The sequence below is a fragment of the Oncorhynchus gorbuscha genome, unplaced genomic scaffold (assembly GCF_021184085.1).
Source record: "Oncorhynchus gorbuscha isolate QuinsamMale2020 ecotype Even-year unplaced genomic scaffold, OgorEven_v1.0 Un_scaffold_957, whole genome shotgun sequence".
Lineage (NCBI taxonomy): Eukaryota > Metazoa > Chordata > Actinopteri > Salmoniformes > Salmonidae > Oncorhynchus > Oncorhynchus gorbuscha.
The window spans coordinates 205,907-231,718 of record NW_025745894.1 but is presented as its reverse complement, the minus strand read 5'-3'; the positions used below and the strand labels follow the sequence as shown (position 1 = coordinate 231,718).

The 25,812-nt window shown below is 42.7% G+C and overlaps 1 protein-coding gene across 1 annotated transcript in view; it reads left to right on the top strand.

Moving 5' to 3' along the window:
- LOC124020862 (gastrula zinc finger protein XlCGF71.1-like) overlaps nucleotides 1-21,124 on the top strand; it is a 44,437-nt gene extending 23,313 nt beyond the window's left edge. Inside the window, exon 2 of the mRNA XM_046336157.1 lies at nucleotides 20,438-21,124. Coding sequence (XP_046192113.1) covers nucleotides 20,438-21,124 — 687 coding nt within the window. The remainder of the gene's footprint in view (nucleotides 1-20,437) is intronic.
- Nucleotides 21,125-25,812: the final 4,688 nt, after the last annotated feature.

The following is a 25,812-nucleotide window of genomic DNA, read 5'->3' as shown; positions in this document are numbered from 1 at the left end:
GGCGCTAAGACTTTCTCCGCCATGGAGTCAACAGAAATCGAAATTACGTCATAAATATTCCTTACCTTTGATATTTCATCAGAATGCAGTGCAAGGGAGTCCGAGTTCCACAATAAATCATTGTTTTGTTCCATAATGTCCATTACTAGTGTCAATTAGCTACTTTTGCTAGCACGGTTAGTTCACATGTCCAAAAGCTGGCGCTGGTCAGCGAACTCGGACAAAAACTTCAAAAGTTATATTCCAGGTCAAATAAACTGGTCAAACTAAGTAGAATCAATCTTCAGGATGTTATTATCATATATATCCAATAACGTTCCAACCAGAGCATTCGTTTTGTCTGCAGAGTAATGGAGCAACGATATCAGCAGTAATGTGCGCAACCAGGAGCGGGCATTCTGACAGACCACTGACTCATTCCCCCTTCCATCAAGTCCCACATCACGAGAGGCTTCATTCCCACGTTCTACTGACTGTTGACATCTGTTTTCTATCAATCGTAATAATAATATGCATATATTAGCATCTAGGACAGAGTAGGATGCAGTTCATTATGGGCACGCAATTAATTCAAGTGAAAATGCTGCCCCTTATCCCTAACAGGTTTTAAACGCTGTTTCCCGTGCTTGTTCAATGAACCATAAACAATTAATGAACATGCACCTGTGGAACGCGTCGTTAAGACACAAACAGCATTGCAGATGGTAGGCAATTAAGTTTACAGTTATGAAAACTTAGGACACTAAAGTGGCCTTTCTACTGACTCTGGAAACACCAAAGAAAGATGCTCAGGATCCTGCTCATCTGCGTGAACGTGCCTTAGGCATGCTACAAGGAGGCATGAGGACTGCAGATGTGGCCAGGACAATAAATTGCAATGTCCGTACTGTGAGACACCTAAGACAGCGCTACAGGGAGACAGGATGGACAGCTTATCATCCTCGCAGTGCCAGTGTAATAACACCTGCCCGGCTCGGTACAACCGCAGACATCACACCTGCGGGACAGGTACAGGATGGCAACAACAACTGCCCAAGTTACACCAGGAATGCACAATCACTCCATCAGTGCTCAGACTGTCCGCAATAGGCTGAGGCTGGACGGAGGGCTTGTAGGCCTGTTGAAAGGCAGGTCATCACCAGACATCACCGGCAACAACGTCACCTCTGGGCACAAACCCACCGTCACTGGACTAGACAAGACTGGCAAAAAGTGCTCTTCACTGACAAGTCACGGTTTTTGTCTCCAGGGGTGATGGTTGGATTCGCGTTTTATCGTCGAAGGAATGAGCATTACACCGAGGCCTGTACTCTGGAGCGGGATCGATTTGGAGGTGAAGGGGCGGTGTGTCACAGCATCATCAGACTGAACTTGTTGTCATTGCAGGCAATCTCAACGCTGTGTGTTACAGGAAGACATCCTCCTCCCTCACGTGGTACCCTTCCTGCAGGCTCATCCTGACATGACCCTCCAGCATGACAATGCCACCAGCCAAACTGCTCGTTCTGTGTGTGATTTCCTGCAAGAGCGGAATGTCAGTGTTCTGCCATGGCCAGCGAAGAGCCGGATCTCAATCCAATTGAGCACGTCTGGGACCTGTTGGATCGATCTTAAGTTTGCTGAAAATAAACGCAGTTGACAATGAGAGGATGTTCTTTTTTTTTTTGATGAGTTTAGTTTGGCGAGGGGATTTTTTTGAATTTTAGACTAATGCTGAAATATAACAAATTTTGGAAAAGTTGAAGGGGTCTGGATCCTTAATGAATGCACTGTGTGTATACTGAACGAAAATATAAACAACAATTTCAACAATTTACAGTTATTTTGAGTCAGTCATTGTAAAATAATAAATTAGGCCATAATGTCATGTTTGTCATTTATTGTCATGTCTTGTCCCTGTGCTCCCCATGCTATTCGTTTCCCTCTGCTGGTCTTGTTTGGTTCTATCCCTCTCTCCCCTCCCTCTCACTCTTACAGTCTCTCTTCTCTTGTCGTTCCGTTCCTGCTCCCAGCTGTTCCTATTCCCTAATCATCATTTAGTCTTCCCACACCTGTTCCCGATCCTTTCCCCTGATTAGATTCCCTATTTATTCCTTTGTAATCCGTTCCTGTTCCGTCGGTTCCTTATATTGTTTTGTATTCCATGCTGTGATTGCGTTTCGCCCTGTCCTGTCGTGTTTTTTTGCCGTGATTGTGTATCACCCTGTCCTGTCGTGTTTGTGCCTTCTTCAGACGCTGCGTGAGCAGGTGTCTCAGTCGACTCCGGCCTGCGCCTACCCGAAGCGACCTGCAGTCTGTGGCCGCTTCTCCAGTTGTTTCCCTCTACAAATCTAGAGAGTTTCAGTTATTCCGTTTTGAACATTAATAAACTCTGTTTCTGTTAAGTCGCGTTTGGGTCCTCTTTTACCAGCATGACACATAATCTATGGACTTTACATGACTGGGCAGGGGAGCAGCAATTGGTGGGCCCTTGAGGGCATAAGCCCACCCATTGCGGAGCCAGGCCCAGCCAATCAGAGTCGTTTTCCCCCACACCTGTCAGGTTGATTAATTATCTTGGCAAAGGAGAAATGTTCACTAACAGGAATGTTTCCCTCTCACCCCTCTCACCCCCCACCCTCCCTCTCACCCCACCCCCTAAGTTTTAGATGCACTATTGTTAAGTGACTGTCCCACTGGATGTCATAAGGTGAATGCACCAATTTGTAAGTCGCTCTGGATAAGAGCGTCTGCTAAATGACTTAAATGTAAATGTAGGAATGTAAACAAATTTGTGCACAATGATTCCACGAGAAATAAGCTCCTTTGCTTATGGAAAAATTCTGGGGTCTTTTATTTCAGTTCATGAAACATGGGACCAACACTTTACATGTTGTGTTTTATATATTTTGTAGCAACATCTACCACAAAATTATTTTTTCTTTACACAAATATCATGACATTTGTGATAGTCAAAATGTACAAAATTTGTGAACGTCTAAATAAAATAAATTATGCAGCGGGCATTGTCATGGAAATTCATCATACTGAGAGAGACTTTGTTATTTCTTCAAACAATCATTTTTATTTAATATTGATTAATTATTGAAATAATGAAGCTGTTGACCCCACACTCTTAGGTATGTTGCTGAGAGCTTAACCTTGAATGAAAAACAGAGCTCTTATAAATGCTTAGTCAGGGCTGGTTCCACCCTCCCATGCTGATTGGGGGCATCACAGCCATCTGGGTTCATCCTGTGGTCATCTGCACCTGGTGTTGTTTTAACCCCTCAACCTGGCTGTAGGTTTTTATCAGTAAGTCATGAATCAATTGTCAGCTCAAGCTCCAGAGGCCCAACTCAGTCCCATAGACACAGATGAGAGTACCCATCAAAGCTGTTCGATGTTCGATAAAAAGTATTACAAGGTGCACCTGTGTAATAATAAAGCTGTTCAATCAGCTTCTTGATATACCACACCTGTCAGGAGGATGGATTATCTTGGCAGAGAATAAATGTTAACTAACAGGGATGAAAAAATTATGCTTTCTTTTGTTTCAGCTCATTAAACATCCAACACTTTACATGTTGCGTTTATAATTTGTTTATTGTAGTTACTATCAGTTTTAGGAACATCTTTCCAAATATTTCACCTTATTTTTTACTTTACCCAAAATATGACATCAGCGATAGTCAAAATGTTGAAAACCTGTGAACGTCTAAATAAGAAATCGGTCCATTTAAACAGCAGGTGTCAAACCCTTTCAACAACTGAGAGATGTTACTGATGTGCTTTGTGTCTTTGATGTAAAAACCAAGTTTTGACTATCACACAAAATTACTTCTTTAGTTATTTTATGTTTAACTTCTTGCGTCGAGCAATCCCGTATCCGGGAGCATAATCACAGCCTCAAGCTCATTACCATAGCATAGCGTTAACTATTCATGAAAATCGCAAATGAAATGAAATAAATATATTGGCTCACAAGCTTAGCCTTTTGTTAACAACACTGTCATCTCAGATTTTCAAAATATGCTTTTCCACCATAGCTACACAAGCATTTGTTTAAGAGTATTGATAGCTAGCACATCATTAAGCCTAGCATTCAGCAGGCAACATTTTCACAAAAACAAGAAAAGCATTCAAATAAAATCATTTACCTTTTCACCAAGCGGGCACCTGGTAAATGTAGTCTCTTATGGTCAATCTTCCAATGATATGCCTACAAATACGTCACAATGCTGCAGACACCTTGGGAAACGACAGAAAGTGTAGGCTCATTCTGCGCATTAACAGCCATATAGCGCCCCTATATCGAAGAAGTTAAGGAAGTGTGTAGGTCGCATTCTGTATCATACAGCTATGAAAGTTATATATTTAGAACTTCCTGCTCGATTGGAATCCAGCGACGTCTGTGTCCTAGAACTGTTTAGTTTGTGTTCTGACTTGTAAAACAGGATGACTAAAATAAGTAGTGTAAACATATCAGTAATTACCAGGAAGCTCTACATTTGTTTTAAAATCATACTAAGATTGTTAAAACAGAGAGATCTGATTCGGATTTACTCTCGTAACACTGTTGTTTCATCATGTGGAGGTTTCATTTGGGTCTCTATTTTTTTTAACACTGTCTTTGGCAGGAGAAAGACCAGACTCAGAGGAACCAGAGCCAGGGATGTCCAAACCAGCAAGAAGACACCAGTGTTCCCAGTGTGGAAAGCGTTTTAATGATTTGGGGAAGCTGGAGCGACACGAGAGAATACACAGAGGGTGAAGCCTTACCACTGCTCCCAGTGTGGAAAGGGTTGTAACAATTTGGGGGCGCTGAAACTACACGAGAGAATACACACAGGGGAGAAGCCTTACCACTGTTCCCAGTGTGGAAAGAGTTTTAGCCAGGCAGGTAACATGAAAATACACGAGAGAATACACACAGGAGAAACCTTACCGTTGCTCTCAGTGTGGCAAGTGTTTTTTATCCTGCTAGGGGCCTTGAAGCAACATGAGATAATACACACCGGGAGAAGCCTTACCACTGCTCCCAGTGTGGGAAGAGTTTTAATCGGTTACACTCCCTCAAATATCATGAGCGTATACACACAGGGCAGAAACCTTACCACTGCTCCCAGTGTGGAAAGACTTTTAACCATTTAGAGAATTCAAAAATCATGAGAGAATACACACAGGAGAGAGACCTTACCACTGCTCTCCAGTGTGGCAAGTGTTTTAACCTAATAAGGTCCCTGAAACATCACGAGAGAATACACACAGGGGAGAAGCCTTACCACTGCTCCCAGTGTGGGAAGAGTTTTAACCAGTTAGGGAGTCTGAAAAGACACGAGAGAATACACACAGGGGAGAAGCCTTACCACTGCTCCCAGTGTGGAAAGTGCTTCAACCAGTCAGGGGATCGTAAAAACATGAGGTACACAGGGGTGTTGCCAGTGTGAAAAATGTTTTAAACAGAAAAGTTTCTTGGAACAAAAAATGAGAATACACACAGGGTAGAAGTTTTACAAATGCTTAGACTGTGGGGAAGACATATTTCTCATCACAGTCACTTAAAGTCACGTGAGAATCCACACAGGAGAGAATAATTACTTCTCCCAGTGAATATTGATAATTAACATCACATTATTCTGGTGTGTAGATTTATATTTTACATCATTGACTTAAAATTCATCAGAGAACGTACACAGTGCTCAATTGTCTTATATTGTTGATTGAGAATGTGTTTACCTGTTTTTAGCATTGTGGAAATTGAATTGTACAAAGTATACGTAAACATATAGTTGTATGTTTTATTGGAAAATATGAATTGAATATGGAGTATATAGAGGTAAATCAGATTCCATGTGTTTAAATGGTCCTTTTTAAACTCTGACTGTGTGTCATTTTTCATTTAACTCTGACTGTTTCCCTCTGCTGGTCTTGTTTGGTTCTATCCTCTCTCTCCCCCTCCCTCTCTCCTCTCTCGCTCTCTCTTCTCTCTGTCGTTCCGTTCCTGCTCCCAGCTGTTCCTATTCCCTAATCATCATTTAGTCTTCCCACCTGTTCCGATCCTTTCCCTGATTAGATTCCCTATTTATTCCTTTTAGCAATCGTTCCTGTTCCGTCGGTTCCTTATATTGTATTCACCATGCTGTGATTGTTTAGCCCTGTCCTGTCGTGTTTTTGCCGTGATTGTGTATCACCTGTTCTATCCGTGTTTTGTGCCTTCATCAGGCACTGTGATGTGAGCAGTCTGTCTCCAGTCGACCTACGGCCTGCGCCTACCAAGCGACCTGCAGTCTGTGGCCGCTTCTCAGTTGTTTCCCCTCTACAAATCAGAGGATGTCAGGTGTTAGTTTGAACAGCATTAATAAACTCTGCTGATGAAGTGCTTTGATTCCTCTTTCCAGCATGACAGAAGGGCAAAATCAAAGAATGGACCAAAGCGGCTAGTAACAATTTTCCAGTGGGGTTCCAAGGGCCATGCTCGACGAACTACGAGCGAGGTGTCTGCTGCTCGCCATGCGTGGAGAACCTGGCCGCTCAGGTTTCCGACCTCTCTGGACCCAGTTCCAGTCTCATCCCAGTGCCACACCTGTTACTCCTGGCCTGCCGAGCCTCAGAACCCAGGTTAATAACCCACCTTGCTACTCCAGACAGCCCACTGAGTCCCCATCTTTCTCCATGATGTTGAGTTGTGTTCTATCTCAGCCCACACATGCTCAGAGAAGAGCTGGTTTATAATCATTCATCCTTACTGGCAGGGCTGAAAGTGGGGCCTAACTATCTGAGGCTAGGGCTGATTGTATAACAGATTCAGAACTTTAAAAGAGGAGATGATTCGGGTTTGACCGTTCAAGTTTTTGGTGAGGCTTCTAGGGCTGGCTGTATGCCAAGGTGGAACGGTCCATAAACGGATTATTCCATTGAGGTTTCGCACTCTTGCTGCCTCTAGTGAGTCGAACTGACCGGCGCTGCTCGCTCGTTTTCTGGAGGGACTCACGCAGCGGTTAGGATGAGATTCTCTCCGGGAGGATTTCCTTCAGATGTGGACTCTTTGATTACTCTGTATCACCTTAGAGCAGGGTGATCTTCGTCACGGGCTCGTGGAAGGCTAGCATCAGCAGTGTTTCCCTGCTCCGCCATCGCAACCATCTCCCCTCCTCTGGCTTTGAGACTGAGCCCATGCAGCTGGGAGGGATTGCATCTCGAATAGGGAGGCAGGAGATCATAACGCCTGTGCCTCTGTGCGGGTTGCTGGTATTTGTTAATTCATGTCCAGTAAGGCCAAACCCATCAGTAAGCGGAGGCTGCTGGTGGCGCTACTACTCAGTCCTCTTCATCTAGATCTTGTACTACTATGTCGTCCCATCTACGCTGGACCGGTTGAATGCTACATGCAGTGCTGTAGTTGACTCTGGGGCTGAGGTTGTTTCATGGACGAAGCATGGGTTCGAAACATAACATTCCTTTCAGACCGTTAGACAAGCCCTCTACGCCCATTTTTGCCTTAGATGGTAGTCATCTTCCCAGTATCAAATTGTCTCAATGAAGAGTTCTTTGTTTTATTTTCCTGGGGTCATTTACAAGCCTCCCACTGGTTGAATTAACTTTGTTTCCACGTCATTTCAACAAAACAAATCTATGTGGTGTTTGATTATTGTGGAAAACTGATTGGATTTGTAAAAAGCCATGAACACAGGTATTTTTTATTTTCACCGAACTGGCAACCTAAATCCAATGACAGGGGACATTTTGTGTAGTAGTAGGACTGCTACTTCCTACCTGACTGGTAATAGGACTTCACTGCTACTTCCTACCTGACTGGTAATAGGACTTCACTGCTACTTCCTATCTGACTGGTAATAGGACTTCACTGCTACTTCCTACCTGACTGGTAATAGGACTTCACTGCTACTTCCTATCTGACTGGTAATAGAACTTCACTGCTACTTCCTACCTGACTGGTAATAGGACTTCACTGCTACTTCCTACCTGACTGGTAATAGGACTTCACTGCTACTTCCTATCTGACTGGTAAGGTTAAGCAAGCACTCACGCACACTGCGTCGCGCGTCTTGTCCTAGTAACCTCCTTTTAAGTTCCTGTTTCCACTCGTCTGGCTGTTCTTCAGTGGGCTCACTCTGCCAAGTTAGCGGGTCATCCCGGTGTTCGAGGCACTCTTGCGTCTATTCGCCAGCGCTTTTGGTGGCCGACTCAGGAGCGTGACACGCGCCGTTTCGTAGCTGCCTGTTCGGACTGCGCGCAGACTAAGTCGAGTAACTCTCCTCCTGCCGGTCGTCTCAGACCATCCCATTCCTTCTCGACCATGGTCTCATTGCCTTAGACTTCATTACGGTCTGCCTTTGTCTGCGGGGAAGACTGTGATTCTGACGGTTATCGATAGGTTCTCTAAGGCGGCACATTTCATTCCTCGCTAAACTTCCTTCCGCTAAGGAGACGGCACAAATCATTATTGAGAATGTATTCCAGAATTCATGGCCTCGTTAGACGCCGTTTCAGACAGAGGTCCGCAATTCCGCGTCACAGTTTTGGAGAGGTTCTGTCGTTTGATTGGTGCGTCCGTCGATCTCTCTTCGGGTTTCATCCCCAGTCTAGCGGTCAAGCAGAGAGGCCAATCAGACGATGGCCGCATACTACGCAGCCTTTCTTTCAGAAACCCTCGTCTTGGGCAGAACAGCTCCCTGGGCAGGAATACGCTCACAATTCGCTTCCTTCGTCTGCTACCCGGGTTATCTCCGTTTCAGAGTAGTCTGGGTTACCAGCCTCCTCTGTTCTCATCCCAACTTACCGAGTCCAGCGTTCCCTCCGCTCAAGCGTTTGTCCAACGTTATTGAGCGCACCTGGAGGGTAGAGTCTGCACTTTGCCGTTACAGGGCACAGACGGTGAGAGCCGCCAATAAACGCAGGATTAAGAGTCCAAAGGTATTGTTGCGGCCAGAGTGTAACTCCTCGCCTTCCTCTTACGACAGCTTCGTAAGTTGACTCCATGATTCATTAGTCCGTTCCATTTGTCTCCCAGGTCGTCAATCCTGTCGCTGTGCGACCTGCTTCTTCCATGACATCTTAATCCAGCATCATCCTGTCTTCCTTATCTCCTGTGTTAAGCCCTTTCTTAGCACCCCCCGTTCGTCTTCCCTCCCCCCTCCGTAGAGCGCACCTATTTACAAGGTACATAAAATTATGGACATATCCAAGATAATTGTTGTTGTTTGCTGGACCGTTCGCTCATCGATTAGAGTGTGCGCCAGGAGCGCTCGGTGAGTGGGGGTACTGTCATGTTTGTCATTTATTGTCATTATGAGTGATTATCTTAATTCCCTAATCATCATTTAGTCTTCCCACACCTGTTCCGATCCTTTCCCCTGATTAGATTCCCTATTTATTCCTTTGTAATCCAGCGGTTCCTTATTTGTATTCACCATGCTGTGATTGCCCTTAATTGTGTATCACCCTGTTCTGTCGTGTTTGTGCCTTCATCAGGACGCTGCGTGTGAGCAGGTCTGCTAGGCCTGCGCCTACCCGGAGGATGTCAGTTATTCCGTTTTGAACATTTATTAAACTCTGCTTCTGCGCTTTTGGGTCCTCTACCAGCATGACAGTGTGTGTTTATCTGGGCTGTGTCATTTGTCCTGATAATCAAGTGATATTTGGATGTGATGCATTTCATTGTTGACATTTACCATTGTTGGCCCACTGATGATTTAATGACATTAAAATGTTCACCGTTCTGTAATGCAAAATGTTAATTGTATGTATACATATTATGTGACTAACCTTGTGAAACTGATATTATAATCATTACAGTACAACGGTTTGAGGAACAGGAAACTTTGTGCTTGCTTCCAGAATCAGACTGTCTACACTGCGCTAACTCTGTTATTCTCTCTGAGCTCAGAAATAAAGAATCTTGGTTTGACTTGGACTCCAGCAGATCCTTAGGATTGCTGTTTATCATTGTCTTTGTATTTTTCAAAGATGGTTGAATTAACTGTTTCCACGTCATTTCAACAAAACAAATCTATGTGGTGTTTGATTATTGTGGAAAACTGATTGGATTTGTAAAAAGCCATGAACACAGGTATTTTATTTCACCGCTAAATCCGCGGGGACATTTTGTGTAGTAGTAGGACTGCTACTTCCTGACTGGTAATAGGACTTCACTGCTACTTCTGACTGGTAATGGGACTTCACTGCTACTTCCTATCTGACTGATGACAGAGACTTCACTGCTACTTCCTACCTGACTGGTAATAGGATTCTGCTACTTCCTATCTGACTGGTAATAGAACTTCACTGCTACTTCCTCACCTGACTGGTAATAGGACTTCACTGCTGCTTCCTGCCTGACTGGTAATAGGACTTCTATACTACTTCTATCTGACTGGTAATAGGACTTCACTCATTACTTCCTACCTGACTGGTAATCGCCTTCCGGTTCCGGTTGGAGCGGTGATTAGCATCTGCGCCCATCCCACTTGAATAGTATAACTTTCATTATATTTCATTATAGCACAACGGTTTGATTTGTCTAATCTTATGATTTCTTCTCAGCTAGCTACATAGCCGTCTTTGTATCAAAGATAATTTAAGTAATTATATCGTATTTCGCCGTCACGTAGTCTTCATAGCCAGCTGGCTAGTCACTGATTAGCTGCACTGGAGAAACTATTACACTCAACTGAGCGACTTGATTAGTGTAGTGTTAGCTAGCTACATATAGCTGTCTTTACTGCCTTAGTATCCTTCATTATCCAAGATAATTGTGTTGTTTAGGTTTAGAGTGTGTACAGAGTGTGTAGTCTTGAGTGGACCTCCCAATTTACCGAGGTTGGCTAGCCAGCTAATTTTGTCGTCCTTAACGTAGGAGACTCTGCTAGCTATGCAACGCCCCAGCCAGCGTCTTCTGTATAGAACTCAACTTCACGGTCGCATTCACAGGTAGTATCACATTTTCACTTCATTTCATTACAGTACAACGGTTTGATTTGTTTGATCGTAGCCTTCAGCGCCATAGCTAGCTACATGGCAAATCTTTGTATCAAAGATAATTGTGTAGTCTAGAGCGATTTTCTAGGTTGGCTAGCCAGCTATTGTCGTTCTGTCTCCTCACCACGCTCTTCACCACTGAAATTGTCCCCCAGAGCTCTGTTCTTGGCCTCTCCTATTCTCGCTATACACCAAGTCACTTGGCTCTGTCATAACCTCATGGTCTCTCTTATCTGTGCTATGCCGTTCCATGATCTCGCCATCACGGTTGACAACTCCATTGTGTCCTCCTCCCAGAGCGCCAAGAACCTTGGCGTGATCCTGGACAACACCCTGTCGTTCTCAACCAACATCAAGGCGGTGGCCCGTTCCTGTAGGTTCATGCTCTACAACATCCGCAGAGTACGACCCTGCCTCACACAGGAAGCGGCGCAGGTCCTAATCCAGGCACTTGTCATCTCCCGTCTGGATTACTGCAACTCGCTGTTGGCTGGGCTCCCTGCCTCTGCCATTAAACCCCTTCAACTCATCCAGAACGCCGCAGCCCGTCTGGTGTTCAACCTTCCCAAGTTCTCTCACGTCACCCCGCTCCTCCGTTCTCTCCACTGGCTTCCAGTTGAAGCTCGCATCCGCTACAAGACCATGGTGCTTGCCTACGGAGCTGTGAGGGGAACGGCACCTCAGTACCTCCAGGCTCTGATCAGGCCCTACACCCAAACAAGGGCACTGCGTTCATCCACCTCTGGCCTGCTCGCCTCCCTACCACTGAGGAAGTACAGCTCCCGCTCAGCCCAGTCAAAACTGTTCGCTGCCCTGGCCCCCCAATGGTGGAACAAACTCCCTCACGACGCCAGGACAGCGGAGTCAATCACCACCTTCCGGAGACACCTGAAACCCCACCTCTTTAAGGAATACCTAGGATAGGATAAGTAATCCCTCTCACCCCCCTTAAGTTTTAGATGCACTATTGTAAAGTGACTGTTCCACTGGATGTCATAAGGTGAATGCACCAATTTGTAAGTCGCTCTGGATAAGAGCGTCTGCTAAATGACTTAAATGTAAATGTAATAGGACTTCACTGCTACTTCCTACCTGACTGGTAATAGGACTTCACTGCTACTTCCTATCTGACTGGTAATAGGACTTCACTGCTACTTCCTACCTGACTGGTAATAGGACCTCACTGCTACTTCCTACCTGACTGGTAATAGGACCTCACTGCTACTTCCTACCTGACTGGTAATAGGACCTCACTGCTACTTCCTATCTGACTGGTAATAGGACTTCACTGCTACTTCCTACCTGACTGGTAATAGGACTTCACTGCTACTTTCTACCTGACTGGTAATAGGACTTCACTGCTACTTCCTACCTGACTGGTAATAGGGCCTCCCTGCTACTTCCTATCTGACTGGTAATAGGACTTCTATTTATACAATCAATCAAGCACATTTTTATGGCCTTTAAAAAAATCTCAGCAGTGGTCACAAAGTGCTTTTACAGTAATCTGGCCCAGAGAATCCTTGGACATACAGGGCACCATTGCTCCTGCCATCTCATTCTCCCTGTGTGATGTCATATCCTTTTCCTGTTAAGGCACTTGACCAGCTGAGTGCAGGTGGGCTCTCCTGTGAACATGGGTAAGATAGCATAACGTCCTGTAGGCAGTATAGCATAACATTCTGTAGGCAGTATAGCATAACTTCCTGTAGGCAGTATAACATAACTTCCTGTAGGCAGTATAACATAACGTCCTGTAGGCAGTATAGCATAACGTCCTGTAGGCAGTATAGCATAACGTCCTGTAGGCAGTATAGCATAACGTCCTGTAGGCAGTATAGCATAACGTCCTGTAGGCAGTATAACATAACATTCTGTAGGCCGTATAACATAACTTTCTGTAGTCAGTGTAGGCAGTCTCCACAGACGACCCTGGGTCTCGACCCTGCCCTGTGCAACTGGGTCCTAGACTTCCTGACCGGCCGCTCCCAGGTGGTGAGGGTAGGTAACATCATCTCCACCCCGCTAATCCTCAACACTGGGTCCCACAAGGGTGCGTTCTCAGCCCTCTCCTGTACTCCCTGTTCACCCACAACTGAGTGGCCATGCATGCCTCCAACTCAATCATCAAGTTTGCAGACGACACTACAGTGGCCTACAGGGAGGAGGTGAGGGCCCTTGGTGTGTGGTGTCAGGAAAATAACCTCACACTCAATGTCAACAAAACAAAGGAGATGATCGTGGACTTCCGGAAACAGCAGAGGGAGCAGCCCCGTATCTACATTGACGGGACAGTAGTGGAGAGGGTGGAGAGTTTTGAGTTCCTCAGCGTACACATCAAGGACAAACTGAAATGGTCCACCCACACAGACAGTGTGGTGAAGAAGGCGCAGTTCAGGAAGAAGAAATTCGGCTTGCCACCAAAAACACTCACACACTTTTACAGATGCACAATCGAGAGCATCCTGTCGGTCTGTATCACCGCCTGGTACGACATCTGCTCCGCCCATAACCGGAAGACTCTCCAGAGGGTAGTTCACCCCGCTATCATCCAGAAGGCGAGGTCAGTACAGGTGCATCAAAGAGGGGACCAAGAGACTGAAAAACAGCTTCTATCTCAAGGCCATCAGACTGTTAAACAGCCATCACTAACATTGAGTGGCTGCTGCCAACATAATGACTCAGCTCCAGCCACTTTAATAATTGAAAAATGGATGTACACATCATTACCACTTTATATATAATGTTTACATACCCTACATTACTCATCTCATATGTATATACTGTACGCTATACTATCTACTGCATCTTGCCACCTTGATGTAATTAAATGTATCACTAGCCACTCTAAATAATGCCACTTTATATAATGTTCTCATACCCTACATTACTCATCTCATATGTATATACTGTACTCTATACCATCTACTGCATCTTGCCGTTCGGCCATCACTCATTTATGTAATTTTATGTGCATATTCGTATTCATTCCTTTACACTTGTGTGTATAAGGTAGTTGTTGTGGAATTGTTAGGTTATATTACTTGTTAGATATTACTGCATGGTCGGAACTAGAAGCACAAGCATTTCGCTACACTCGCATTAACATCTGCTAACCATGTGTATGTGACCAATAACATCTGCTAACCATGTGTATGTGACCAATAACATCTGCTAACCATGTGTATGTGACCAATAACATCTGCTAACCATGTGTATGTGACCAATAACATCTGCTAACCATGTGTATGTGACCAATAACATCTGATAACCATGTGTATGTGACCAATAACATCTGATAACCATGTGTATGTGACCAATAACATCTGCTAACCATGTGTATGTGACCAATAACATCTTATTTTCACACAACTGGCAACCTAAATCCGTTTCAAAGAAATGTAACGAGAAACTAGATGTTGAACTGAGGTCTGTGCCCAGTGGGCTGGTTTGAATAAGCGGCAGGTGTTGGATCAATATCCACATTAGTAGCTAAATTCCATATGTAATTTGCGACAGATTTTCATGTGAATATTCTCAAATCTGCATAAAACAATATACGCATTTTCCCACGGGAAATGTTTGCATAAAACAGGTTTATTGCGGATAAAAGTTTTTGCGTGATGACGTAGTGCACGGGAAAAAATGTTTTCCTGTTGAATTCCCATGTACTGAATGAAAAATGCAAGTTTAAATGGGTTTCCATCGCATTTTCAACTCTACTGATGGTTTTGAAAAACCGTTGAGTTATATAGCAAAAGTCCTCTTGTCCCGTGCACTGTAGCCAGCAGCTCACAGATACAGTGCTAGTAGGCTACCTACATGATCAGATTATTATGGATGAGAGCGACATTATTTTATTTGTCAAATGGCAACCAAGCATCAATCATCATCATGTCACCAGATGAAGACCCTCAAAATGTATTGGAAAGGAGCATCAAGCTCAACACATGCACTTTCACCACCCTGTGAAGTTCATCATTTATTTAATCTGTAGCCTAATAAACTGCATGGTTTCTCAAATCGTAGTGGGAGACCACACAACATATCATCACGTGACTCCAAGTTAACTAAGATATTATCGTTATTAAATCAATATTTGCGCATAAAGGACCGCCACTTCTCGTTTATACATTTTTTACTGAAACAAAATGACCCCACCATGTCAAACGAAGTAACAAATCGTCTGTCGGCATTTAGAAAAGTGTACAGGCATATCCTGTTTCCATCAGCCCGGTCATTACTTTGGAAATGGTTGGATCAATATCCACCTTCATGATGTGGATGAAGCCTGATTTGGAATGTCTGTGTAGTTCTATATGATGTCATAATACACCCCTCCGATAATCAAGTGATATTTGGAATGTCTGAGTAGTTCTATCTGATGTCATAACACACCCCTCTGATAATCAAGTGATATTTGGAATGTCTGAGTAGTTCTATCTGATGTCATAACACACCCCTCTGATAATCAAGTGATGTTCACATGTGATGCATTTGCTCCATTGTTTACATTTAAATGGGAGGCCCACTCTGATGATGTATGTCTTACATCGTGGGGCTTTAAAAGAATAGTATGGTGACATCTTAGTGGGGCTTGAAATGAATAGGATTATTAATCAAAAACTCCGATAGCAACAATACACTGTGGCTTTGACTTCAAGAGAATGGGTGGTGGTGCTACTCTATAGGTAAAACTGTCCAGTATGAATGTTCAATACACACAATAGGTTGATCCGTTGGTGTCTGTGTACAGGAAAGTATTATTTGTAAGACGTAAGAGAAAATATATCTGTTTATTGTTAAATTATTATGACGTTCTTTCCAATCCAAAAAGTGTAGTAACTATTGTTTCCAAACTGCGTTACCCACTCCAGCCAGCAGATGGCGATGGGCGTCTTTCAGGTGATGCTTCTTGCGTGACGTATAATGGACTGGACGGGACCCTTCTTCAGGAACAGGCGCCAACTCTTACAACCACCTCGGTAGCTTGCTAGACAACATAAAACTGAAAGATTGATTCTTTAGACCATGTTATCGTACATTAGCTAATCTCAGTGTTTTAGACAAATTTCGGTTGACGTATCTACTGGTGAACTTTAACCTAATGTGCTTGTTCAATTTGCAAACTTGTTAAAGATTGATACTGAGGTTAGCACTAGGCTAGTCGCTAATGCTAGCTAGCTAGCTAACATCCCTGACCATGAGCTCACTAAACTACTCCTCCTTGCTAATGAAGAGGAGGTCTGCTTTACGGAGAAAGAATCTTTCAGAATGAAAAAGGAGGAAGAGGAGGCTGTTATGGTGAAAGAAGAGAAAGAACCTTTTAGAGAGGAAGAGGATGCTATCTTAATAAACGTGAAGGAGGAAGACGTTTTGAGAGTGAAAAAGGAGGAGACAGAAGATCCGATTGACACCAGTGAGTACTGTCTTAAAAACAGGGACACAAACTATGCAGTTGTTGAACTAATGAGTGGTTTTTAATGGGCATTCTTCATGCCTCTTGTAAGACCCATTGATTGCAATAGAATACATAGTTTACCATCTGTTTGATGTTCTCATTCACACAGGAGAGAGACATTCTTCCCTGGGGAGCTTCAACAACATCCTGATGCTGACGACAGAGAAGAGTCTCCAGATCAGAACACCAGATGGTATTTGGTCTGCACAGCTTGAATATCATAAGTTTACCATCTGTTTGATGTTCTCATTCAAGCACTTTATGACAGACATGACTATGGTGGATCCTCTTATGGGATCTGTCTCCTGATGCTGACGAGGCAGAGAAGAGTCTCCCTTCCAGATCAGAACACCAGATGGTACAGCTTGGTCTGGTAGCACCTACTGCTGGGTCTGAAGAGGTGTCTGGGCTGGGTTTCTGTAAAGCACTTTATGACAACAGTGACATCAGCATCCATAATGATGTGCATCTGTCTCCCCTCTTTATGGTTACCAGGACAACGAGCCCTTCCAGCCTCCCGGTGTCCATGTGTCGTGCCTCTCCTGGTAGCACCTTACTGCTGGGTATGAAGAAATACAATGTCTGTGCACTGGTGGACTGCAGGAAAACAACGGCGCTGTTAGTGGAACTGTGAGAGGATGAAGAGATGAAAGGATCAGATTTGACTCAGGACAAAGTAAGTGCTGTAGTTTAGTTTGAACAAATACAAGATCTGCCCACTGGTATCTGTTACCAGGACAACCAGCAGAGTTCTGTTAGTTGACAGGAAGATAGACTGGTGGATATGGATGTTATGAATATCATAACACTGAAAAAGGATTCTGCCAATGAAAAGAGAGAAACCAATAGACCATATAAAACCTTGATGAAAGTTAGCTTTAGAGAGAGTTTCAAGATGATCCAATGTAAGGTGCTTGTTTTACAAAAACTTATCCTTAAAACATTACATTGCCTGTCCCAGTCAACCCCCCTATCTTTACAAGACTGTTGAACAGGCAAACTAAACTCTAGACACTGTTAATTAATTAACTAATACTGAGGAAAGCTGTGATCAGGGAAGGACATTCAATAAACACAGCACTTAAAAATGACTGATTGGCTGAGAGAAATTGATGACGATAAAAATATTGTTTGGGCTGTTTTGTTAGACTTCAGTGCGGCTTTTGACATTATCGATCGTAGTCTGCTGCTGAAAACATGTATGGCTTTACACCCCCTGCTATATTGTGGATAAAGAGTTTTAAAAAAGCTAACCTTTATTTAACTAGGCAAGTTGGTTAAGAACAAATTCTTATTTTCAATGACTGCCTAGGACTGCCTTGTTCAGGGGCCGAACGACAGAGTTTTACCATGTCAACTCGGGGATTCGATCCAGCAACATTTTGGTTACTGGCCTACCGCTCTAACCACTAGGCTACCTGCCGCCCCAGAGCTACCTGTCTAACAGAACACAGAGAGTGTTCTTTAATGGAAGCCTGTACAACACAATCAAGGTAGAATCAGGAATTCCCCAGGGCAGCTGTTTGGCACCTACCTTTTTCAATCTTTACCAACGACATGCCAACAACATTTGAGTAAAGCCAGTGTGTCTGTATGCGGATGACTCAACACTGTACACATCAGCTACCACGGAAACTGAAATGACAGCAACACTTTCAAAGAGCTGCAGTGTGTTTCAGAATGGGTGGCAAGGAATAAGTCAGTCCTAAATATTTCAGATGACCTTAAATTACATGGCCTACTATGCTAATTCTGTAGCGGTAATTTTAGAGGGGGGGTAAGGATAAAGTTTGTTAGTGCGCCAGGCAGGTATTAACACTAGTTATTAAAGTTAGTTGAATAGAATCCCTGTAGTGCTGTCCTGAAACAGCTGCAAAACATGACGAGTGACGTTGTGTGTGTTTTGTGACAAAACTGCATATTTGAGAGTGGCCTTTTAGTTTCCCCGGCACAAGGTGCACCTGTGTAATAATCAAGCTGTTCAATCAGCTCCTTGATATGCCACACCTGTCAGGTGGATGGATTATCTTGGCAGAGAATAAATGTTAACTAACTAATGTTAACTAACAGGGATGTTAAAAAATATTGTAGTTACTATCAGTTTGAGGAACATCTTTCCAAATATTTCACTTTATTTTTTACTTTACCCAAAATATGACATCAGCGATAGTCAAAATGTTGAAAATCTGTGAACGTCTAAATAAGAAATTGGTCCATTTAAACAGCAGGTGTCGAACCCTTTCAACAACGGGGAGATTTTACTGATGTGCTTTGTGTCTTCAACTTAAAAACAAGTTTAGGACTTCCACTTAAAATGACTTATTTACTTATTTTATGTTTAAGGAAGTGTGTACAGTCGTGGCCAAAAGTTTTTGAATTTTCACCAAATCTGTTCAGTTTGTAAATCTGATGGCTCAGTTTGCATATACTCAAATGTTATGAAGAGTGTTCAGATGAGTTGCAATTAATTGCAAAGTCCCTATTTTCTATGCAAAATATCAGAATCTCCCCCAAAACTGGAAGCTTCAAAAGGAGGGTGGTGCTTGGAATCATTGTTCTTCATATGTCACCCACGGTTACCTGCAAGGAAACATGTGCCGTCATCATTGCTTTGCACAAAAAGGGCTTCACAGGCATCGGATAAGCTGCCAGTACAGATTGCACCAAAATCAACCATTTATCGGATCATCAAGAACTTCAAGTGAGCGGTTCAATTGGTGTGAAGAAGGCCACTTGATTCAGGAAAAACATCAGGGACAGACACCACCAGTGCAGAGCTCAGGAATGGCAGCAGGCAGGTGTGAAGTGCATTTTCTAGATGAAGCAAACACTTTTGGTGTCAAGAAGGCAGCAAAGAAGCCACTTCTCCCAGGAAAATCATCAGGGACAGACTGATATTCTGCAAAAGTTACATGGATTGGACTGCTGAGGACTGGGGTATTCATGTGTGGGGTTGCTTCTCAGCCAAGGGTGTGGGCTCACTCACAATGTTGGAACACAGCCATGAATAAAGAATGGTACCAACTCATCCTCCAAGAGCAACTTCTCCCAACCATCCAGGTACAGTTCGGTGATGAACAATGCCTTTTCCAGCATGATGGAGCACCTTGCCATAAGGCAAAAGTGATAACTAAGTAATTATTATGCAAGAATGGGCTGCCAAACAAAACCCACTAATTCTGTCAGTCAGGATGTGGCCCAGAAGTTAATTGACAGCATGCCAGGGCGGATTGCAGAGGTCTTGAAAAAGAAGGGTCAACACTGCAAATATTGACACTGCATCAACTTCATGTCATTGTAAATAAAAGCCTTTGACACTTATGAAATGCTTGTAATTATACTTCATCATTCCATAGTAACATCTGACTAAAATATCTAAAGACACTGAAGCAGCAAACTTTGTGGAAATCAATATTTTTCATTCTCAAAACTTTTGGCCACGACTGTAGGTCGCATTCTGTATCATACAGCTATGAAAGTTATATATTTGTGACGTCTGTGTCTTGAGTGTCCTAGAACTGTTTAGTTTTTTGTGTTCTGACGAAAACAGAATGAATAAATAAGTAGTGTAAACATTATCAGTAATTACCAGGAAACTCTACAACATTTGTTTTAAAATCACACTAAGATTGTTAAAACTGGCCTTAGGTTATTGAGGGATCTGATTAGAATTTACCCTCGTAGCAAGGCCGTTTTATCATGTGGAGGTTTAATTCAGGTCTCTATTTTAAAGAACACTGTTTTGGCAGGAGAAAGACCAGACTCAGAGGAACCAGAGTCAGGGATGTCCAAACCAGCAAGAAGACACCAGTGTTCCCACTGTGGAAAGGGTTGTAACCACTTATGTGAGCTGAAACAACATGAGAGAATACACACCGGGGAGAAGCCATACCACTGCTCCCAGTGTGGAAAGAGTTTAACCAGAAAGGAAACCTGAAAACTCATGAGAGAATACACATAAGGGATAAGCCTTACCACTGCTCCCATTGTGGAAAGCGTTTTAACGATTTGGGGAAGCTGAAAAGACACGAGAGAATACACAGAGGGGAGAAGCCTTACCACTGCTCCCAGTGTGGAAAGGGTTGTAACGATTTGGGGAAGCTGAAAAGACACGAGAGAATACACACAGGGGAGAAGCCTTACCACTGCTCCCACTGCGGAAAGCGTTTTAACGATTTGTGGAAGGTGAAACAACACGAGAGAATACACACAGGGGAGAAGCCTTACCACTGCACCCACTGTGGAAAGTGTTTCAACCAGTCAGGGGAGCTGAAACGGCATGAGAGAATGCACACAGGGGAGAAGCCTTACCAATGCTCCCAGTGTGGAAAGGGTTGTAACGATTTGGGGAAGCTGAAACGACACCAGAGAATACACACAGGGGAGAAGCCTTACCACTGCTCGCAATGTGAAAAGATGTATAGCGAGAAAGGACACCTGAAAGCTCACGAGAAAATTCACACAGGGGAGAAGCCATACCAATGCTCCCAGTGTGGAAAGTGTTTCGCCTGGGCAGGGGATCTGAAAAAACACGAAAGAATACACACAGGGGAGAAGCCTTACCCCTGCTCCCAGTGTGGCAAGTGTTTCAACGGGACAGGGGACCTGAAAAACACAAAAGAATACACACAGGGGAGAAGCCTTACCCCTGCTCCCAGTGTGGCAAGTGTTTTAACCAGTTAGGGGCCCTGAAACAGCACAAGAGAATACACACAGGGGAGAAGCTTTACCATTGCTCCCAGTGTGGCAAGTGTTTTAACCAGTTAGGGACCCTGAAACAGCACAAGATAATACACACAGGGGAGATGCATTACCACTCCTCCCAGGGCGCAACGCTTTTGCCCATTTTGGAAGCCTGAAAGAACATGAGACACAGAGGAGAAGGCTTACAGAAGATTAGATTTTGGGAAAAGATGTTACTCATAACAATCACTTAAATGTCATTAGAGAATCCACACAGGAGAGAGAAATGACTTCTCTTAGCGTGTATATTGATATTTCACATCTCATTGACTCACATCTTATCAGAGAACATACACAGTGCTCCCATTGTCTTATATTGTTGCCTTATAATGTGTTGACCTGTTTTTACCAGATGAAATTGCTTCTTCCAATTATTGATAAACATGTACTGACTGTTAGAACTGTTCCATGGATTGATGAGGAATTTAAAAACTGTATGTTTGAAAGAGTTGGGGCAAAAGGAGTGGCTAATAAGTCTGGCTGCACATCTGGCTGGTTTACATACTGCAAACTGAGAAATGATGTGAACAAACTCAACAAAAATAATCAACTTTATTAGGAAGCCAAGATCAATGATATAAAGAATGATGGAAAAAAACATCATGAAAGAAAAGCAGTGCAAGTTATGAATTTTGTAAAGTTAGTGTGGGAGAGGTGGAACAATTGTTATCGATCAATAATGACAAACCTCCTGGCATTGACAACTTAGATGGAAGCTACTGAGGACAGCCTTTACTGGTTCTAACAGCAGACCTATAAGCTGGCAGCAAGCTCTTAGCAACCTGTTGGAAAAAATGGTGTTTTACCAAATGTAATGCTATTTCTCTGTAAACAAATGAACAACATACTTTCAGCATGCTTATAGAGAAGGGCACTCAACATGTACTGCACTAACACAAATGACTGATGATTGGTTGAGAGAAATTGATAACAAGAAGATTGTGGGAGCTCTATTGTTAGATTTCAGTGCAGCCTTTGATATTATTGTCCATAACCTGTTGTTTAAGAATGTTTGTGCTATGGCTTTTCAACCTCTGCCATAATGTGGATTCAGAGCTGTCTATCTAATAGAACTCAGAGGGTTTTTAATGGAAGCTTCTCTAATGTCAAACATATGAAGTGTGATGTACCGCAGGGCAGCTCTCTAGGCCCTCTACTCTTTTCTATTTTTACCAATGGCCTGCCACTGGCATTAAACAAAGCATAAATAAACAGCAAACCTGGTTTCAAAAAACAGATAAAGCAACACATCTCCCCTATTTGACTTAGGTAGTTTGTGTATATGCATTGATATGTAGTCTACTTGTGCCTTTTAGAAAATGTATGTAGTTCTGTTCTTGTCTATTGATGTTCTGTATTATTGTCATGCCATAGAGAGGCTTTTATTCTCTATTTTGGTTAGGCCAGGGTGTGACTCGGTAGGAATTCAAGTTTCTTTATTTCTATGTTTTCTATTTCTTTGTTTTTGGCGGAGTGTGGTTCCCAATCGGAGGCAGCTGTCTATCGTTGTCTCTAATTGGGAATCATACTTAGGCAGCCTTTTTCAACCTGTGTTTTTTGGGTAGTTGTTTTCTGTATAGTTGATTTGCCTTACAGAACTGTTCGTTCTTCTCTTTGTTATTTTGTTTGAGTGTTTTTTGATTAAATAAAAATCATGAACACTTACCACGCTGCGCTTTGGTCCATGCTTTCCGACGAGAGACGTGACAATTATGTGTCATGTTTTGTGTTGACTGTAGGAGGGGTAGCTGCTGCTTTTGCAACAGCTAATGGGGATCCTAGTAAAATACCAAATACCAAACTGTTATTCTCTCTGAGCTCAGAAATAAAGAATCTTGGTTTGACTTGGACTCCAGCAGATCCTTATATTATAATATCCACTACAACTCACCCACAGATTGCTGTTTCATGATTGTCTCAATAAAGAGTTCCTCATTCCACTTTCCTGTGGGCATTTACAAGCCTCTCACTGGTTGAATAAACATTGTTTCCACATCAAATTAAAAAACATGCTTAACATTGATGAACCTTCACTATCTTCATCCCTAAACTAGCAACATTAACTATTGTCTATTGTTATTCTCAATGACATTCCTGGCCTTATGAAATCCTAGCTAAATACAATGTTCCCACCCGTTTTCATGTCTTTGGTTATGCAAACATTTGTTTATTCGATTATATTTCTCATTAAGATGAATATTGTTTTAATTCTGCATGGGTCACGCATTGCTTTGGTCATGTGTTCCCTTATGGGTCAATGATTGTAATTAGAATATAGCAATGATGCTCTCTCCTCAATCACTTACAGTTTCTTTGGTAAGTATTCAGACCCCTTGACTTTTAGGTTTAGGTCATCAGTAAAGGGGACATCTTAAATATTACAATAACCCTTTCAAAGACAGACATCCCCCGACCTCCCCTATAACTATTTTTAAAAGGGTAAAAATGATCTGTTTTCTATAGCATGAAGGTCAGGGCGTTGTGATGCCCACTCCAATACCTTGACTTTGTTGTCATTAAGCCATTTTGCCACAACTTTGGAAGTATGCTTGGCGTCATTGTCCATTTGGAAGACCCATTTGCGACCAAGCTTTAACTTCCTGACTGATGTCTTGAGATGTTGCTTCAATATATTCACATAATTTTCCTCACCCATGATGCCATCTATTTTGTGAAGTGCCCCAGTCCTTCCTGCTGCGAAGCACCCCCACAACATGATGCTGCCACCTGTGTGCTTCATGGTTGGGATGGTGTTCTTCGGCTTGCAAGAATCCCCATTTTTCCTCCGATCATAACGATGGTCATTATGGCCAAACAGTTCTATTTTTGTTTCATCAGACCAGAGGACGCCTTCAGGCATTTGGAAATCGCTCCCAAGGATGAACCAGACTTGTGGAGGTCTACCATTTTTTTCTGAGATCTTGGCAGATTTGTATTTATTTTTCCATGATGTCTAGTAAAGAGGCACTGAGTTTCAAGGTAGGTCTTGAAATACATACACAAGTGCTCTTCCAATTGACTCAAATGATGTCAATTAGCCTATCAGAAGCTATGAAAGCTATGACATAATTTTCTGGAATTTTCCAAGGCTGTTTCAAGGCACAGTCAATTTAGTGTATGTAAACATCTGACCCACTGGGATTGTGAAATAATCTGTCTGTAAACAATTGTTGAAAAAATGACTTGTGTCATTAACACAGATGCCCTAACCGACTTGCCAAAACTATAGTTTGTTCACAAGAAATGTGTGGAGTGGTTGAAAAATGAGTTTTAATGACTCCAACCTAAGTGTATGTAATCTTTAGCCTCAACTGTAAATACTGTATCCTTCACTATCTATTCTTCACTATATATTGCATCTTAGCTGCTGTGTTTCATAAGCATTTCACTACACTCACATTAACATCTGCTAACCATGTGTATGTGACCAATAACATCTGCTAACCATGTGTATGTGACCAATAACATCTGCTAACCATGTGTATGTGACCAATAACATCTGCTAACCATGTGTATGTGACCAATAACATCTGCTAACCATGTGTATGTGACCAATAACATCTGCTAACCATGTGTATGTGACCAATACCATCTGCTAACCATGTGTATGTGACCAATAACATCTGCTAACCATGGGTATGTGACCAATAACATATGCTAACCATGTGTATTTGACCAATAACATTTGATTTGATTTGATTTCAACAAAACAAATCCATGTGATGATGATTATTCAATGTGGAAAACGGATTGGATTTATACAAGGTATTTTTATTAATTTTCACACAACTGGCAACCTAAATCCGTTTCAAAGAAATGTAACGAGAAACTGAATGTTGAACTGAGGTCTTTACCAAGTGGGCTGGTTTGAATAAGCGGCAGGTGTTGGATCAATATCCACCTGAATAGGTGAATTTCCAAGTAATTTGCGACAGATTTTCATGTGAATATTCTCAAATCTGCATGAAACAATATACACATTTTCCAACCGGAAATGTTTGCATCAAACAGGTTTATTGCGGATAAAAGTCTTTGCGTGATGACGTAGTGCACGGAAAAAAAAGAAAAATCCTGTTGAATTCCCATGTACTGAATGAAAAATGCAAGTTAAATGGGTTTCCATCGCATTTTCAACTCTACTGATGGTTTTGATAAACTGTTGAGTTATATAGCAAAAGTCCTCTTGTCCCACTGTAGCCAACAGCTCAAAGATACAGTGTTGGTAGGCTACCGACATGATGAGATTATTATGGAATAGAGCGACATTATTTTATTTGTCAAATGGCAACCAAGCATCAATCATCATCATGTCACCAGAAGAAGACCCTCAAAATGTATTGGAAAGGAGCATCAAGCTCATCACATGCACTTTCACCACCCTGTGAAGTTCATCATTTATTTAATCTGTAGCCTAATAAACTGCATGGGTTCCCAAGTCGTAGTGGGAGGACCACACAATATATCATCGCGTGACTCCAAGTTAACTAAGATAGCATAAAGGATTAATGCCGCCATTTCTCGTTTATACATTTTTACTGACACAAAAAGACCCCACCATGTCAAACGAACTAACAAATAGTCTGTCGGCATTTAGAAAAAGTATACAGGCATATCCTGTTTCCATCAGC